The 19,076-nt window shown below is 34.2% G+C and overlaps 1 protein-coding gene across 6 annotated transcripts in view; it reads left to right on the top strand.

Annotated features, from left to right (window-relative positions):
- The window catches only part of COL19A1 (collagen type XIX alpha 1 chain), a 325,663-nt gene that overhangs the window by 61,667 nt on the left and 244,920 nt on the right, over positions 1–19,076 (top strand). For 5 of the 6 annotated variants that reach the window (XM_047734919.1, XM_047734920.1, XM_047734917.1 and 2 more), the window contains exons 7-10: positions 132–212; positions 4,316–4,441; positions 5,565–5,627; positions 16,131–16,184. In XM_047734919.1, the coding sequence (XP_047590875.1) occupies positions 132–212; positions 4,316–4,441; positions 5,565–5,627; positions 16,131–16,184 (324 nt within the window). The remainder of the gene's footprint in view (positions 1–131; positions 213–4,315; positions 4,442–5,564; positions 5,628–16,130; positions 16,185–19,076) is intronic. The other variant, XM_047734921.1, reaches the window with a different exon arrangement.

The following is a 19,076-nucleotide window of genomic DNA, read 5'->3' as shown; positions in this document are numbered from 1 at the left end:
TAAAAATATCTACCAATAACTTATTTGTATAGCTCCTTTTATCTTTCCTGTTAAATTACCACAATTCTTAAGTGCCTAAGTGTGACTTTCAAGAAAACTAATGATGTGTCTTATTACTACTTTTTTAATAGATTGAGCTTCACCAGTTTAAAATCTACTGTAACTCAAACTTCATAGCACAAGAAACATGTTGCGAAATATCAGACACCAAGGTAAGTTAGTTTTCTTGGCTTGGGAAGAATATAGAATGCCAGTTGCCTGGTGCATAGAGTACAAATATAAGGCAGCACTGAATATCTTCTGTTGAAGCCCGGTGAGTAATTTGTTCCAAGTAAGAGACGACCCTTAGTGCTCTCACATAGTTTTTTTACACAGTTTAAATCCCAGTGTTTTGTCTTGAACTTTGGGAATGATATGTCCTCACTTTGGACTCAACATAAATAAGAGTTAATTTATGACTTTTTCCATAAACTATGTTCTGACAGTAGCATCATCATTTTCCAATTGCAGAGATTTTTAAATCTGTGATCATACCCTTATTCTGGATGTCATATATCCAGATATCATATCCATTCTGGATACCTTTATTTTGTGATAGATTTTTTTTTTTTTTAAGACTTCATTTGTTTGAGAGAGAGAGAGAGTGTGTGTGAGCATATGCAGAGGGGAGGGGCAGATGGGAGGGGCTGAGCAGGAACCCTAATGCAGGGCTTGATCCCAGGACTCTGAGAGATCATTACCCGAGCAGAAGTCAGATGTTTAACCGACAGAGCCACCCAGGCACGCTGTGATAGAGTTTTCGTCTTTGTTTTCCCTGTTATTCACCTGGTCTACCTTTATCTCATGCCTGGATTGTTGCATTATCACATCAACTGCCTTCCCTTTCTCTAGACCTTTTTCTTTCCAGTGTAACCAGAATAAGTCTCTGAATCATTGCTTTATATATGCATTTATTTTCTCACATTAAACATTAATTATTCAAAAACATTGATCTTCTAGACATTGTGCTGAAGAACAAGGCATTAACAGATGTGAATAAGACATATTCCCTGCCCTCTGTTTATCTCTTTCTCAAACCTTTGGTCATTCCCTGTTGGCAACAAAGCATAAACTCAGTTACTTAGCCTCTCATTCTTAAAATTCCCAACCTAACTGTACAACGTTACTTTCTTATACCAGTCTTCCATTTAAAAAAAAGAAAAAGAAAAATTCAGTGCTTTTTCTATCATTCATTATAATGGTCATGTGTGCTATCTTACATTATTAGACATAGTTGTATTTGTTTTTAATTTATTCAATTTCATTTTAAACTCACTGAGTGGAGTTATATTTTCTTTTTTTATTCCTAGTGCTTTGTAGAAGATAGTCAAAATATTGTTTCTTGACTTGTTGACTTATCAACTATGGAAGGAGGTATTTAAATGGGACTAATTCAATAAAGTCTTATGGAAAGAACATATGAAAAGTAAAAGAAAATGGTGAAAATGTTTCTCTTTGTATCTTAGATTTCCTAGAAGTTCTATACTTATCGTCCAAAATTACATGAAAATTTTATCGATAGTTTAGTAATTCAAAAATATTTTTAACTTCTGTCACTCGCTGTGAGTAGTAGAATAATAATGTGACTGATTCAAAGCACAGCTAAGTTTTTCAAAATTATTTGTTTTGCTTATGTAACTTGGTTTTATAAAGCATATCTCCAACCCAGTTTATGGCTCTCATTCCAAGTAAAATGAAAGCCAGCCAAATATCTTTCTATAAATATCTAAAAAGAAAATTTATAATGTCAATCTACAGACAAAATACCTAGACTTCCTGGAGCCACATATTTAAATTTTGAAGATGTTAATTCTCCAAAAGTTTACTTTTTTAAATTAATTATTCCTTTAGGATGTAAGAGCCCTTAAAATAATAATTTTTCCTGGTTGAAAAGTAACATAGTGTTTTGATATATCTAAATATTGTATTTTTGACCAGTAGTTTTTACTCTGTATTATCACATAGTAGAGATTTTTCAATTCAAATTATGAGAAAATTGTTTAAGGAAGTATGAGTGATAGATTTGATGGAGTGGTTTGACTGTTAAAAGTAATTACATAACTTCAGAAAGTGTGGAAGAAAATTAATCGCATCTTAAAAATATTATTTAGGAGTTAAAGTGTAGAAAATAAGGTAGGAATTCATTTTTGACTATAGGATAAAACAATAAAAACCTGCTTATTTTCCTGCTAATAATTATTTGAAGGGACATCACCATTTTTTAAGGAGTAGCAAAAAATAGAAACATGCTACATTTTACAAGTGGGAGTGTATAGTTTGGAAGGTAAATAACTATATGAAAGCCATTTAAGTGCATCTGTTGTAATTCTGACAACTTTTTTTCCTGAAAAATGTGTTGAATTCAGAAAATTTTAATGTGCTTGCTTAAAATTTTAATTTTATCCTGGAATTTCAAATTAGACTTTTTTTGGTTATTGATATGTTACAGCATGGTCAAGGGTGAAATTTATTCAAGGTCATCTTTAAATATAGTTCTTTTCTTCTACTGATTAGATTTTCTGTTTCTGTAAACTTTCATGACCACAGACATAGAAGGAGAAAATCAGCAACATTTGTTGAAAATAAATGAGAAATGTGATTAAAATTTGTAGGGCCAATTAACTAAATATGCATCAAATCAAAACCAGAGGTTTTATGAAGGGAAGAGTCCTTACTTGTACATTTTTATGTTCCCTTCAGGCACTTTTTGGAGAGTGTGGAAAGTTTTATAGAGAATCCTGAGACATACTTTTAAAGTCATTTAAACTCCCAATTTATTATAGTAAATTAGTTATCCAGACCAAAATTATGAACTCAAACTGGGTCTTGGTCACCTAAGTGGTAACTGGTAGAGCAGGAAGTTGCTGGAAAATCATACCAAATCATACAAGATAAACGGACTATTCTGATGTTAATCGTGTTTCATTCTAATACGACTTTTAGACTTGTGGACTTGGAAACTTATTAAGATAACAGAATAGCTAATTATTAAATCTGGAGAGAATGAATCTGATAGACCTCGGGGTGGACACAGGAAACTAATCCCAGTGTTTCTGGGTGTCATTTTTCTTACAGTTTTTGTTGGTTTCAGAAATATTAGAGTGTTACCCATTTTTTTCAAGAGAAGTTTTTTGTTTTAAAAATTATGTATGTTGGGGCGCCTGGGTAGCTCAGTCAGTTAAGTCTCTGCCTTCAGCTCAGGTCATGATCCCAGGGTCCTGGGATCGAGCCCCACGTGGGGCTCCCTGCTCAGTGGGGAACCTACTTCTCCCTCTTCCTCTGGTGCTCCCCCTGCTTGTGTGGTCTCTCTCTCTCTCTCTCTGCCAAATAAATAAATAAAATCTTTTTAAAAATTGTGTATGTTTATTATAGAAAACTTGAAAAATACAGCCAAATTCAAAGAAGGAAGTAATTATCAACCGTAGTCTTACCACAATAAATAACCACTGACAATCTTTTAGTTTTGTATCCTGACTTTTCCAAGCATATATGATTTGTAGCATACAAAGTAATGTGTGAATCCTTCCACCTAAATTGCAAATTCAGAGTTAGAAAATTACAAGTTTATAAAATTACAAATTCACAGTTACAGACCATGGTGAAGAGCCTGGTAAATGATGTGGAGAAGAAGGGATGCATTTATTTATCCTCCCTGTCTGGATTTATTTTTGAGAGAAAAAAAAGTTCATTGCTTTGTTACTAAGTTTCACTTCATGTTATCCCACATGTTCTGAACCCACTGCTTATGTATAAAATTCACCACTTGTCTGTTACAATGGAGGCGTTTTTAATAACTTTAAAGGACAAGGGACTTTAAAGACCAAGACTAATGTATACTTTAATTAAATATATACCATCCTGGAGTATAAAAAGAATTTATTTTCTACTTTTACGTGCCTTTACAATCATCTTGTTGGAAGTAAATGAGTTCTAAAAGTTCACGTTGCTTGCTTTTGTTAAAAATTTTGTTCCACAAACACGTACACAGATGTAATATGTGTAACTATTTTATTTTAACTAGGCAGTTACTGTGAATGTTTGGGATTACTGTACTCATCATAAAGTCATTTATAATAGCTTCAGAATTCCTCAACAAACCAACATTTTGGTGTATTTCTAGCATGTTGTCAGTGTAATAAAACACATCGGAGGCTTAGTGAAAGAGCAAAGGTATTCTAAATGTTCACATACCAGTGTCATCCCTAGTTTGGTGGGAGTCTGTATTTGGGAGGTTAGAATGTTTGGAATTGACTCTAATCATTTTTCTGGATTTTAGTGTCCAGAGCAGGATGGCTATGGACATACTGCACCATCATTGTTACCCGCTCACGCCAGTAAAATATCTGCCTATCTGCCAGCAACGCAGGAACTTCAAGACCGGTGCCAGTGCATTCCAAACAAGGTTTGCTAGTTTCAATCTATGCCCACAGAAAAGCCACTACACAGAGTGAGCCAAGCCCCTTGGATGTGGCCCCAGTGCACAGATAGTGTGTCTTGACCTTTAGTGCTAGTTGAATCAAATACATAAGCCACTCCGTCACTGGGTATGGGTTAAGAGAAGGGAATTGGGAATAGGATTTCCTGGGATTTTTTTTTTTTTTTTTGATAGTTCTGGAGCCATCAGACTTTCTTTCCAGGCTGTGAATTAGAATGGATAGAAAGGTAAAGGGGGGAGGGGGGCCCACCTGTACAGCAGACAAATAATGAGTAATTAATATATGTTGGGAATAGGCTTCCGTTCTGGGAATTCACAGTTGAAGAAAACAGTGCCTGCTCTTTAACACGTACACAGGTACTTTATATAGTATTTCTTTGTTGGTTACTGATACTGTAGGAAATAGGAAGAGAATATTACTTTAAGAATTTGCTTCATTTGTGCCAGTATGGTGCCCTGGTGAGGAAGAGTGATCCTGTGAACCTTCATAAACTTCTTTTATGAATGTTAACAGCAGTCATGAGGCAGTGCTATAAGGAGGCTAAGCGATTTCTTGATGGTTTTCCTCTATGCCCATAGGAAAGAGGAAAAGAAAAAAGAAAAGAGGAAAAGGAAAGGAAAGAGGAAAAGAAAAAAACTAGCCTTGGTTCCTAGAGCAGAATGTTCCCTAGTACTGTGCCTTACTACTTGCCCTTAGAGACTTAACACATTCAGCTACCACTTCACTCCTGGCTGGAAGAGTAGATATAGGAGTGAGGTAAAAGTTTAGAGGAACCTTACATTTCTTCTGGTAACCAAAATTGTATGTAAGCTCGATGAGAAGAGCAAGTACAAGGTGCAGGGGCCATAGAGGAGCATCACCTGTTCCAGTTGGTGGAAAGTCTCATAGAGGAGATGATGTCAAATGGCATTTGGAAGAGAGAGAGTACTGAGCCTCCGAGAAGGGAAGGGCATTCTAGCAGATGAACCAACATGAGCTCAGAGGAGAGTAAAGCTTTATCCTACTATTGTCACCTTCATATTTGTAAACTGTTAGTCTTTAGCTCAAGGTGATAGAATGTTTGATAACACAGAATTCATTTTTGCTCAGGGAGAAGCAGGATTGCCGGGAACTCCAGGCTCACCTGGTCAGAAAGGAGATAAAGGAGAACCGGTAAGATACCTCAAAACACCGTAAGGATGAAAGTGGATTTGTCCAAAAGTGACTTTAAAATGCATCTATCTCCTATCTCGATGTCCCATACAAATGCACATTTCTGTTAAAGTCTATTAAGGACTATATTTAAAGGCTGATTGCTGAAATAAATAAGACTACATCACCATTCAAATTTCCTTTTGAGTTCCTATTGGAACTAAAATTTGAAAAGATGTGGAAACCCAAATCTTTGTATCTATAAACTATAAGCAAAATTGTGAAGCAAGAAAGTTTATTTTTTAGTTGTGCCCTAGCCTACTCTAGCATTCTGTTCTCCAGATACTTAAACTCTTATTTCTCTTGTGTGCTGATGGATCCCCACTAAACATTCTTTTTTAGCTTCCTATCATTTATTTATCTTTCTTTTTTTTTAATAAAATTTTACCCCCTTCACCCATTTCTCCAACCTCCACTCCCTAATTCTGGCAACCACCAATCTGTTCTCTGTATCTGAGTTTGGTTTCCTCTCCTTTTCTCTTCTCTTCTCTTCCCTTCCCTTCTCTTCCCTTCTCTCTTCTCCTCTCTTCTTCTCTCCTCTCCCCCTCCCCTCCCCTCCTCTTCTCTTCCTCCCTCCCTCCCTCCCTCTCTCTCTCTCTCTCTCTTTTTCTTTTCTCCACATATAAGAGAGATCATATAGTATTGGTCTTTCACTGTCTGGCTTATTTCACATACTATTAATGGCTTTGAGGTCCATCCATGTTGTCATAAATGGCAAGATTTTATTGTCTTTCATGACTGAATAATATTCCACTGTGTGTATATGTGTGTGTGCTTGTATGTGTATCACATCTTCCTTATCCATTCATTCACTGATGGACACTTAAATTGTTCCCATATCTTGGCTACTGTAGATATTGCTGCAATGAATATGGAGGTGCATTTATCTTTTCGAGTTAATGTTTTTATTTTCTTCAGATAAATACACAACAGTGGAATTGCTGGATATTCTACGTTTAACTTTTTGGAGAATGCCCATACTGTTCTCCATAATGGCTATACAGTTTCTTTGTGGAAAGTTTCTCTTTCTGCACACCCTCATGAACACATGGTATTGCTTGTATTTTTAATAACAGCCATTCTAACGGATGTGAGGTGATATCTCATTATGGTTTTGATTTGTTATTTCCTTGATGATTAATGATATTGAGCACCTTTTCATGTACCAGTTAGTCATCTATATGTCTTCTTTGAAAAATGTCTATTCAGGTCTTCTGCCCATTTTTTAATTGGATTTTCAATTTTTTTGTGGTTGAATTGTATAAGTTCTTTATATATTTGGATATTAGTCCTTTGTCATTGTCAGATATGTGAATTACATATTTTTTTCCATTCACTACATTGTCTTTTCATTTTTTGATGGTTTCCTTTGCTGTGCAGAAGCTTCTTAGCATGGTATACTTACACTTATTTATTTTTCCTTTTGGTGTCAGATTTAAGAGTTATCACCAAGACCTGTATCAAGGAGCCTAGTGCCTAAAAAACTTTTTTTTTTTCTAGGAGTTTTATAGTTTCAGATCTTATATTCAGGTCTTTAATCTATTTTGAATTAATTGTGTAACATAGTGTAAGATAGTGGTCAAATTTTATTTTTTTGCCTGTGACTGTCCAGTTTTTGCAACATCATTTGTTGGTGAGAGTGTCATTTCCTCATTTTATATTGTTGGTTCCTTTGTCATAAATTAATTGACCACTTATGCATGGGTTTAATTATTGTTTCTCTATTTTGTTCCATTATTTACGTGTCTATTTTGTTGCCAATATTCTACTGTTTTAATTACTGTAGCTTTGTGATATCGTTTGAAATCAGGGAGCATGATGCCTCTAGCTTTGTTTTTCTTTCTCAAGATTGCTTTGACTACTGGGTTGGTTTTTTGTTTGTTGTTGTGGTTCCATACAAATTTTAGAATGATTTCTTCTATTTCTTTGAAAAATGCCATTTTGATAGGGATTGCATTGTATCTATAGATTGTTTTGGGTAGTATGGATATTTGAACAATATTGATTCTTCTAATCCATGAGCATAGAATATCTTTCTATTTGTGTCTTCAGTTTCTTTTATTAATGTCTTATAGTTTTCAGTATACATATCTGTCACCTCCTTGGTTAAATTTATTCTTAAAACTTCTACTCTTTTTGATACAAATATAATTAAGATTTTTTTCTTTTTCTGGTAGTTCACTATTAGTACATAGAAACACAATAGATTTTTGTGTCTTGGTTTTGTACTCTGCAACCTTAACTGAGTTTGTTAATTAGTTCTAACAGTTTTTTGATGAATTCTTCATGGTTTTCTCTACATAAAATCATGTCATCTGCAAATAGTGAGAGTTTCACTTATCCCCTTCCAGTCTGGATGCCTTTTCTTTCTTTTTCATACCTATTGTCTTGTCTAAGACTTCCAATACTATGTTGAATAGTAGTGATGGGATTTGGCATCCTTGTCTTGTTCCTGATCTTGGAGGAAAGACTTTCAGCTTTTCACCATTGAGTATGATGTTAGCTGTGGGCATGTCATACATAAACATTATTATGTTGAGGTACTTTCCCTCTATAAACACTGTTGAGAGTTTTTATCGTATCTGAATGTTGTCAAATACTTTTCCTGTATCTATTGAGATGATCATATATGATTTTTATCCTTCATTTCATTAATGTGATGTATCATATTGAACCATCCTTGCATTGCTATAGTAAATCCCACTTGATCATGGTGCATACTTTTAATAAATTGTTGAATTCTGTTTGCTAATATTTTGTGAGAATTTTTTCATCTAGGTTCATCAGGGATATTAGCCTGTAATTCCTTTATTTGTGGCATACTTGTCTAATTTTGATATCAAGGTTATGCTGGCCTCATAAAATGAGTTTGGAATAGTTCTCTATTATTCTATTTTTTGGAAGAGTTTGAGAAGAATTGATATTTATTCTTCTTTGGATATAGGGTAGAATTCACCAGTGAAGCTCTCTGATCCTATAGTTTTGTTTATTGAGGTATTTTTGATTAATGACTCAATCTCATTATTAATTAGTCTGCTCAGGTTTTCTGTTTATTATGATTCAGTCTTGGTAGGAGGTATGTTTCTAGGGATTTATCCATTTCTTCTATAATGTCTATATAGGTTGTCCAGTTTGTTGACATAATCATTGCTCATGGTAGTCTAATGATCCATTATATTTCTGTGGTATCAATTTAACTTCTTTTTCATTTTTGATTTTGAGTCCTCCCATTTTTTTTTTTTTTTCTTGATGAGTCTACTTAAGAGTTGTCAATTTTGTTTCTCTTTCAAAGAACCACCTCTTAGTTTCAGTGATCTCTATTTTGTTTTTAGTCTCTATTCATTTCTGCAGTACTCTTTGTTATTTCTTTCTTCTACTAACTTTGGGCTTAGTTGTTTTGGTCTTTTTCTTTTTCCCCTAGTTCCTTGAGGTGTAAATTTGAGCTGTTTGAGACTTTTCTTGTTACTTGTAGTAGGTGCTTATCACTATGAACTTCACTCTTAACAATTGCTTTTGCTATATCCCACAATTTGTTATGCTGTCTTTACATTTTTATTTGTTGCAGGTATTTTTTATTTCTCTTCTGATTTTTCTTTGATCCATTGATGATTCAGTAGCATGTTGTTTAATGTCCAGTTATTTGTGAATTTTCCAGGTTTTTTTCATGTTATTAATTTCAAGTTTCATACCATTGTAGTTGGAAGAGATGCTTGATATGATTTCAGTTTCTTAACTTTTTTTCCTCTCAAGTTTTTATTTAAATTCTAGTTAGTTAACATATAGGGTAATATTGGTTTCAGGAATAGAATTCAGTGATTCATCACCTCTATATAACACCCAATGCTCACCACAATAATCGCCCTCCTTAGTACTCGTCACCCACATAGCCCATTTAGCCCATCCCAAACCTACCTCCCTCCATTAACCCTCAGTTTGTTCTTTGTAGTTAAGTGTGTTGTGTAGTTTGCTTCTTTCTCTTTTTTCTTCCCTATGTTCTTCAGTTTTGTTTCTTAAATTCTACATATGAGTGAAATCATATACTCTTTGTCTTTCTCTGACTGACTTATTTCACATAGCATAATATACTCTAGCTCCATCCACATCATTGCAAATGGCTAGGGCTCATTCTTTCTGATGGCTGAGTAATATTCATGTGTGTGTGTGTATACCATATCTTCTTTATCTATTCATCATTCAATGGACCTTTGGGCTCTTTTCATAATTTGGCTGTTGATAGTGTTGTGATAAACATGGGGGTGTATGAGCCCCTTTGAATCAATATTTTTGTATCTTTTTGGTAAATACTCATCATCAGGGGAATACAGTTTCTTAAATTTATTAAGATTGGCTTTGTGGCCTAACATTTGATCTATCTTCTTTAAAGATTTTATTTATTTATTGGAGACAGAGACAGAGACAGAGATAGTGACAGAGCTAGTGAGAGAAAGCAGGAGTAGGGAAGAGAGGGAGAAGGAGGCTCCCCCTGAACAGGGAGCCTGATGTGGGTCTTGATCCTAGAGCCCTGATATCATGACCTGAGCTGAAAGTTTAACTGACTGAACCACGCAGGTGCCCCACATTTGATCTATCATAAAAAATGTTCCATGTGCACTTGAGAAGAATATATATTTTGTTGCTTTGCATGGAATGTTCTGATCCTGGTGGGTAATGCTTTCACTTTATTCTTGAATTCATTTTGCTTGTATTTGGTTGAGGGTTCTTGCATCTATTTTTATCAGGAATATTGGCTTATAATTTACTTTTCTTGTGAATTCTCTTGTCTGCTGATAGGTTCCCACTGAAGATTCTTCCTTAGCTCCCAACCCTTTTCCTAAACAGCACACCTTTATTGAACTAATTTTAGGCAATATCCCATGCTTAGAGATTTGCCTTTCCCTTCTCCCTACCATATCAAAACTTAAGTGTTCCATTTTCCACTTTTTAATGTCATGTCTTTTGTTAGCTAATTAGATAAATTCATTTGTGCTAAGCTTAGGAGTTGATTTTTTTCACCTTTCCAAGGTGAAACAGATTTGAATGCCATTCATGCCTTAACTTGGAAGTTCATGGTTCTAAACTAGCAGCATAATCTAAGTGGGCTCCTTATTTCAAAAGTTAAGAGACTGATGTCTGAGCAATGACTGATCCTTCAAAGTTGCAGAGCAAGCTTCAACAAAGGCTTCATAGGCATTTGACTCCCAAAGGAAAGTTTGCTCATTGTAGCTTGCCTGGGAACTTTAAGCACCTAAGCAAGTGTTTGAGAGAATTTTGAGGTATGAGTATGATGGAACATTTATTTTTGAACTTCAAATCAAATTACTTGGAATACTTTACTTAAGCCCATTATATGAAAATCTAAAATAATTAAACAATATCTAGTCCTAAAGACTAGACTTTAATCAAACTAAACATATAAATCCTTTTAACAATAGCTAGTATTTATTGAGAACTAACTATGTGCCAGACACTGGGAAGAGTATTTTAGATATGTAATTTTTCTGATTCTTAAAACTCTTTGTGTTAAGTATTGGTATTACTATTTCACAGAAGGCAAAACTGAAGTTCAGGGAGGTTAAATTGTTGCCCAAGGGCACATGGTGAGTGGTCAAGCTAGGATCAGAACCTAGATATGTCAAGTCTAGTCTGGATTTTGAAGGTTGCTCTATTTTCTAAAAGCTCTTCAGTATTATTTGTGTTCTTTGATTATGGCATTTCCACTTGAAATATCTTGTTTTATCCTTATAGCTTCATAAAGAATTTCAACCCAGTATTTTTTATCCTCGTTTTGCAGCTAAGAGAACCATGCATGGGTAGAATGGTGTGCCCATGGTAACATAATTAAGAGGACTCATAAAGTAGAAAGATCTGGATTAATCCCAACTCTTCTGAGGTTAGCTGTGTGAGCTTGGCCAAGCCACCCAGTCTTTTCATGCTTCATTTCCCTCATCTGTAAATGAGAGTGTGTCATCTATCAGTTTACCTACATCATAAGGTTGACACAAAGTACTTTGAAAACCATGATCTGTCTTACTTGTTGGTGATTGTGATGTGATACATATTAACATTTTTTAAGTTGACTTTCCCATTCTTTGACTTACCAGTTCTATCAATTTAAGATTATTGGCATAGGAAGAAATTTCACATGTCAGTTTCAGAAGGAGTAAAATATTTTAAAAATATCCCTGTCTCTTTTAAAAAACATTAAGTAAATATTAAAAAAATTATTAAGTCACATTTAGATGATTTTTTTTTAAAGTTTAGGCACTAAGACTCTCTTGTTAGAGGTGTTAGAGTATATGTCATTTAAAGACTCATTCTTTCCTCCATACTCTTTAATCATACAGTAGATACCTCTTTCAACATCTAAATATTCATTTTTCTTTTATTCATTAATTCATCAGCAACTATTTATTGAGTTCCTATTATTATAACAAAAAGTGTGCTAAGTTCTGGACCTATAGCAGTAGTGAGAAAACTAGGCTTACTCTCACTGAGTTTGCAATCTAGTGATTATTTGTTCAAGGAGTCTTCCCTCCTACTAGTTCCAGTAGAACCTTCTACTAGTTCCAGTAGAAAAGAACTAAGAAGGAATTAGTAAAAATGAAATTATTAGTAAATTTATTGTATTCCAAATCTATAAAATACACAAAAATGTACCTTAGGGTTACAGTGTATTATATAACTTCCATTTAAGATATGTTTTTAAAATATTAACATTGGTTTTAAATTCCAGACTATACAAAACTCATAACTGCAAGTGATTTTAGTGGCAAGGTAAAAACAGCTGGGATAAAATAAATTGATGATCTACAAAACAAGACAAAAAATTAATTTGTTTTTCAATATACTTTATTTTTTCAATGCAAGCACCAGCATTTGATTAAACCAGCATAATACTTGCTGTGTAATTATGACTTCAGATGACTATGGCTATGAATGTGTTCTGCTTTCTGGCACTCGTAATAAACATAGATGTATTGTTTCATTTTAAGGAGTTGATGATGAGTCTGTTCCTATTCTTATTGTACTGTGTGATCCTGCAACTTTAATGTGAAATAAATAAAGATGACTTTCCTTGTGTTTAAATCTGCTATATATTTTCATTATTAGACTAGGTGCACAAAATAATGCCTGCATGGCTTGAAGATTGAAAGTCATTTTGCTCTAAGGTATATTGAATAGATAATTTCATGAAATGATCAGAAGTGCAGTGTTGCTAAAGGAACCAGACATTCTCAAGGTTTTCCTTTTGGTCTATAAGACTGAGAAAGGATATTTAGGACAGTACATGTGGGACAGTATATTAGAAGGCTTACCTCTCTAGAGTCTGAACCACTTGAGACTGAAACCCATCCATCTCTTACTTGCTTTAAAAGTAGTCCTTAATAATACCTAGTCAATGGTTTATTGTGAAGAAGGAATACAATAAAATGTATATAAGATACATAGTGCCAGAAACTCACACATAATACAGACTGAAAAAATATGTTTCTTCTGCTTTTCTGTCTATAGTATACTTGTTCACATATTGAGGAAGAGGTGGAAATAATCCCTTTAGTTTGAGTTGAGTTTCTTATGTGACTTGGCCAAAAACAAATTAATCTTCATCTGTAAAATAATCCCTTTGAATTTATAAATATTTTAGTATATAAAAATCTTAATGTGTTATTGTAAGCTACTTGTAGCAAATGTTAAGTTATTGATAGTTAATTTCTTGAAAAGGTCACTTAATGATTTAAGTATTTCATCAAAGCTATGTCTTCTGTTCCCAACATTATTTGACAATGAATAATCATGTGAGTAAATCCTTTCCCATCTGGGTCAAAACCCACCGTGTCTTCCTGTCTCTCTCAGGATAAACACTGAAGCTCTCTCCATGGCTCCAAATAATGTGTAGAGCTCTCTCCATCCCACTCTCCACTCCCTATATGGTGTCCTACCCTCTTCCCTTGTTCTATCCTGCTCCAGGGTCTTCACGCCAGGTTACATCTACGTGGGGCTTCCTCAGATCTCCTCCTCAGAGAGAGCCACTTGGCTCTCTCCTTCACACCATTTAGAAATCTCAGAAATCACTTTAAAATAGAAAGGCCTAGTCTGAAGTCTTTATATAAAAGCATCCCTTCATTCCACTTCTATCTTCTCTCTTAGCACTTTTAGTATCACCTGACTTGTTAGCATTATGCGTTTATTCATTTCCCCCACTAGAATAGGAATTTTGGGAGCAGCATACATAGAGCAGCACATAATAGGAGTTGAATAAATGAATGAACACCTGAGAGAAAGTCTAAATCATCCACTTAGCTGTTTCTAGAACTTATAAATTTGATGCCCCAATTTCCCAGGGAACTTTGCCAAGCAGGGCAAAGAGTCAGTTTGCAGAGGAAGAACTAGATATGTTAAATCATCAAGGACTGTTACTCACTAGTGTTCTATACTATACTTTTTCTTTTAAAAAACAAAGTGACCTGATTCGTTTTAGCTATATATTGCTAATTAGCAATGCCTGGGTGGCTCAGTGGGTTAAAGCCTCTGCCTTCGGTTCAGGTCATGATCCCAGGGTCCTGGGATGGAGCCCTGCATTGTGCTCTCTGCTCAGCAGGGAGTCTGCTTCCCCACCCCCCGCAAGCCTGCCTCTCTGTCTACTTGTGATCTCTGTCAAATAAATAAATAAAATCTTTAAAAAATATATTTGGGAAAAAACAAGTTTGGGCTTAATTTAATTTTTATCTTTACTTGCCTATGTTCTCATCCATGCTTCATTAATCTGATTTACTGTTTTTTTTCTTTTCATAAAAATGATGACCCTCTTAATGGAGTAAGATGGTTTGAAATTCAACCATTGCATGGATTTGAACACCTAGATGTGATTAGTATTCTGTATTAGAGCACTTAATCAAATCAACTCATTTGTCCAAGAGTAAACTCTAGATCATATTATTTGAAATAACAATTAATACTCTTCTTTCATTTCGATTTGATTATTGTAATTTTCTGAATCTTTTAATGCCCCCCACATTTTTTTTTTTTTAGCAAATGTAGTTAGCAACCTAATTACTTAGCAACCACATTACTTTCTCAATTCTTTAAGACCCTGGCTAATACCCTTACCCACTTCAAAGTTGAAATTCTGTGAGAGTTTTATAAAATAGCAGCTCAATTTCAATGTCCCTTAACCTAAGGTCTGAGCTCTATCTGGGGAATAATTTTCCAGTTTATGTTTGAATTATTATCTTCCACATATCCAGTTAATTTCCTCCAAACTATAGGCTTTATGAAATGATTGCTTTGCTGATATACTTCTAGAGAAAATCAAAACAATTTAAAATGGAATAAGTTAATTTACCTCTTTAGTCAGAAACTTGTGTATTGATTCCTTTCCCCTCCTTCAGATCTCGGTATATGGCAGTTTCCATTTTGAATAGTCTAATGTATTAAGTCAGGGATTACTGGTGAGTTTCCCTTTATTTTCTTTTCAATCTGACATTACTCACCTGCTCATTCTGTAATAGAATCAAAATATGTTGTCAATTTCTTTGAAAGAAGGGATATCTTCCCTTAGTAGTAAGCTCTTAGAGGTAGAATTTAATATTGACTTTTGACCTATGTCAATATAAGAAATAAATATTTCTCTATTTTTTCTAATCTAATATTGAATATATTTTATTTATTTTGTTTTGTATCAATTTTATTTTTATGTCAGTTTTACCCAACCTGATGTAATCTCATCTAATTTATAGGAACTTGAAGTTGAAATTTACTTGTATACCTTAAATCTGAAATGAACATATATCAGTGTAATAATAGCATTATATAGTCACAAAATTCTGATATATTTCTTAAAATCTCTACCACACATTAGTGAAACTCATTAGAAAGTTGATTTATTTTCTACCATTTCAAGGATAAATTATTAGACTGAATTTGTGGTAGAGCCATTAAGGCAGATGTAAGTAACACATCAACTTCATTGAGAATATTTTTTCCCATTTAAATGGAAAAGCAGGGAAGTTAACAATTGGGTTGGCCCAGCTGTGGAATTTTTCCTAGAGGATATAATGGAGATTCAGGCACATTAATGAAACAAATATGAATACCTTAGAGTCTAAAATTTCATGACTTGCTTGAGTTGAAAGCGTTAGGTATTACTTAAGATAAAAGCAATAGAATCATTCCTTATCTTTGATAAATGTAAAAGAAATGACAAAACTGAATTACATATATCTGTGTGGAGAATGTTTAGTTTTAGTTTTGATTAGCATTTTGATATTTATTACTTATTAACTTTTTGATAAATTATTGTCAAAAGTATAGTTTAATGACTTGTGGACAATACAAAGAAGGGACTCAGTAAACAAACTTTTGTGCAAGCAGAAGCAGCCTATCTGTGAAATGGTAGATTCTCTTTGACATTAGCACTTAATACACCTTTGAAAAAAACCTCCTGAAAGCATTTCTATATTTTAGGGTTCAGGTGGTATGAAAGGTGAATTTGGTACTCCTGGAATTCCTGGGGAAAAGGTATGTGCATTTGCTGTTTGATTAAGCTTTGAGGCTGTTATAAAAGTTTGTACTGGGTAGGAAGACAAAATGTATAGAACAAGTCTGATAGCTCAGGGGCCAGCAAACTATGACTTTGCAGCAGGGCTGCTGAAAACTCTAACTGGATGATTTTATAAATAATGTGCTGGAGTCCAACACTCATTTGTTTTCATATTGTCTGATGCTGCTTTTGTGCCATGTGGCAAGGTTAGGTGTTTGTGGCAGAAATCACATGGCCTGCAAAGTCGAAAATATTTACTGTCTGGTCCTTTGCAGAAAAAAACTTGCTGACCCCTGCTCTAGAACATTACCCATTATTCTGAGAGCCCCAAGGCTTCTGAGTGTTACTATATAACTTATGCTAAACATCTTTTAATAGATATTTCACTATAGACAGAGATTAAATAAACGCTTAAAAATACAGTACCACACCCTAAATTTAATCCAAATGCAAGAATATATTCAGTCCATCGATAAAATACTAAAAATATGGTATTTTTCTCATAAAATGGTTGATTTTCACATTGTCTTTTCTAATAATGTAAAGATAATTCTATATGATGAATTTATTCACAAGAGGTTAGTGTTGTAGTTCAACATCTTATTTAAGTTCAGTTTTGTTTTATAAATTTTTTTAGTTAAGTATAACTGACATACAGTTTTTTAAAAGATTTTATTTATTTGTCAGCGAGAGAGCACAAACTGGGGGGAGTGGCAGGCAGAGGGAGAAGGAGGCTCCCCGCTGAGCAAGAAGCCCAGTAGGAGACTCCATCCCAGGACCCTGAGATCATGACCTGAGCCAAAGGCAGAGGCTTAACTGACTGAACCACCCAGTCATCCCTAGTTGACAAGCAATGTTACAGTAGTTACAGTGTACATTCGTTGTAATCAGGTGTACAACATAGTGATTCAATACCTGCCGCAAGTGTAGCTATCATTGTCATCATACAACACTACTACAATATCACTAACTATATTTCCTATGCTGTGCCTTTTATTCCCATGACTTATTCATTCCATATATTTAAGTTTTTATAGAAAGTTTAAAAATTGCCATATTTGTAAATATAAACTGAAATTAGCTTGTCCTGGTGTTCATGATACATAAATGTGTGTGTATATGCACACACACATAACTTAAACTGCTGAATTATTAAAGTTTCACTTGTTGCTAAGAAAATTCTCTTCTTCATTAAAATAAGTTTAGTATAGGTTTCTGTAGCTGTTTTAGCTGCACTAATTACCAAGTGAATCCATTGTGCCTCATTATCCAGTAGGCCTTGACCCTGTGGTTAACCTACAGTCGTCACAAAAGTAACTGAAGCTGAAGTGGTAGGAGGTTCAGAAATTATTGGGCAGATATCTTCTGAGTCTTTCTTCAATGTGTCTGATTTCTGACTACTTCATTCCTGCTGCTTTTTTCCTTTTAGGAATTATTCTTTTTTTTTTTCTTTTAAGAATTATTTGATTAGGAATAATTAAGGAATGATTTAGGAATTAGCAAATTCCTCACTCCTCCTATAGTAGTGTAAATGTTGGATTCAGTAAACTCTTTGTTGAATGATGATACCTGGCTGCAAGTTAATGTTTATTTGGGCTGCTATCCTCTTGCTTAATTAAACTTGCTGATGACATTAATTGCAGATTCTTCATCATAAGTAAAATTCCTTCAAACACTTGTTCGAAAGTCTAATTTCTTCAAAATGCCTTTTCCCCTAGAGAATACTACTGGCATCTATCTCCTAAGCAGGCTGCCATATTCCATATTTGTTTCAAACACTCATTCCACCAACCTCTTCCTAAAATACGTCATAATAATCTGATTGGATTTCAGATCATTGGGAGTTTTGAAATTACTTTGAATGCAGGAACTTTTTTTTTTAGCCAAACATAGAATCACTGAAGTACTTGGACTATAAAATAGATTATAGGTAATTAGACTTCTTCACTATAGGATGTAAAATAAGACTCATATAAGTTTACACAGTAAGGTATGGGAAAGCAGGACAATTAGAGAATTCATGCAGCTTCCAGTGGTGCTGAGCATTGTATCAGGCTACATTGAGCTCTTGGATCCTTGTTTCACACATCTTCACAAATCCTCCATAGTGGCCAGTACACTTCCAGTATCTATAGAATCATGAGTCTTTGGCCACAGCCTATCTTCAAGGTCACGGTCACTGGTGGTACCAGTTGTGCTTCTAATGTCCCTTCATTTAGCTGTTTAAGGTATAAAACTTTCATGAGTGCAGAAATGTCACCTGAAAAGTGTTTTTTCTCACTTCCATAATCCACAGGTTACCATCTGTTTAAAATAACTCTGATGAATATATACAGAATGAAGATAACAAGAAAACTATGTTACCACATGGCATGGTTAATAAGTTTGAAATATTTCACTCCAATAAGGATATATCAATTTTCCTTAATTTTTAAAACTTCGGAATTTTGAAATTAGAGTTGTAAAGATGAACACTTATATTTGGAATAAAATACTTGCATTGCTTTAAGATGAAAATAACTTGACTGATTTTTCTGAGTGAATTCCCAAAGAAAATTATTAGTCCTTAAAGTATTCAGTATTCTCAGAGCTAAATCTCCCGCAGTTGGCTTTATGTGACTCGGACGCATCTCCCAGAGTGCTCAGACAGCATCCCCAGGCTTAACTTTGATTCTTCTTCTCAGCCTTCATTCGTAATTCCTTGGGGTTCTTTTTCTTGGAATTAGAAATGCTTAAGGATTCTGTTAAAAGCTAAAATTAAAAAAGATGGATTGTCTCACTTGGAACAAGAACATATGCAAAGCACCTCGAACATATAGCTCCGGTGTAATATTCTCAAAGTGAAGCTTTCTTAATTTTTTAAGGTTTAA

This window comes from Lutra lutra, chromosome 6 (genome assembly GCF_902655055.1).
Source record: "Lutra lutra chromosome 6, mLutLut1.2, whole genome shotgun sequence".
NCBI classification, from domain to species: domain Eukaryota; kingdom Metazoa; phylum Chordata; class Mammalia; order Carnivora; family Mustelidae; genus Lutra; species Lutra lutra.
The sequence above is the reverse complement of the archived record's forward strand: the minus strand, read 5'-3'. Positions and strand labels throughout refer to the sequence as shown.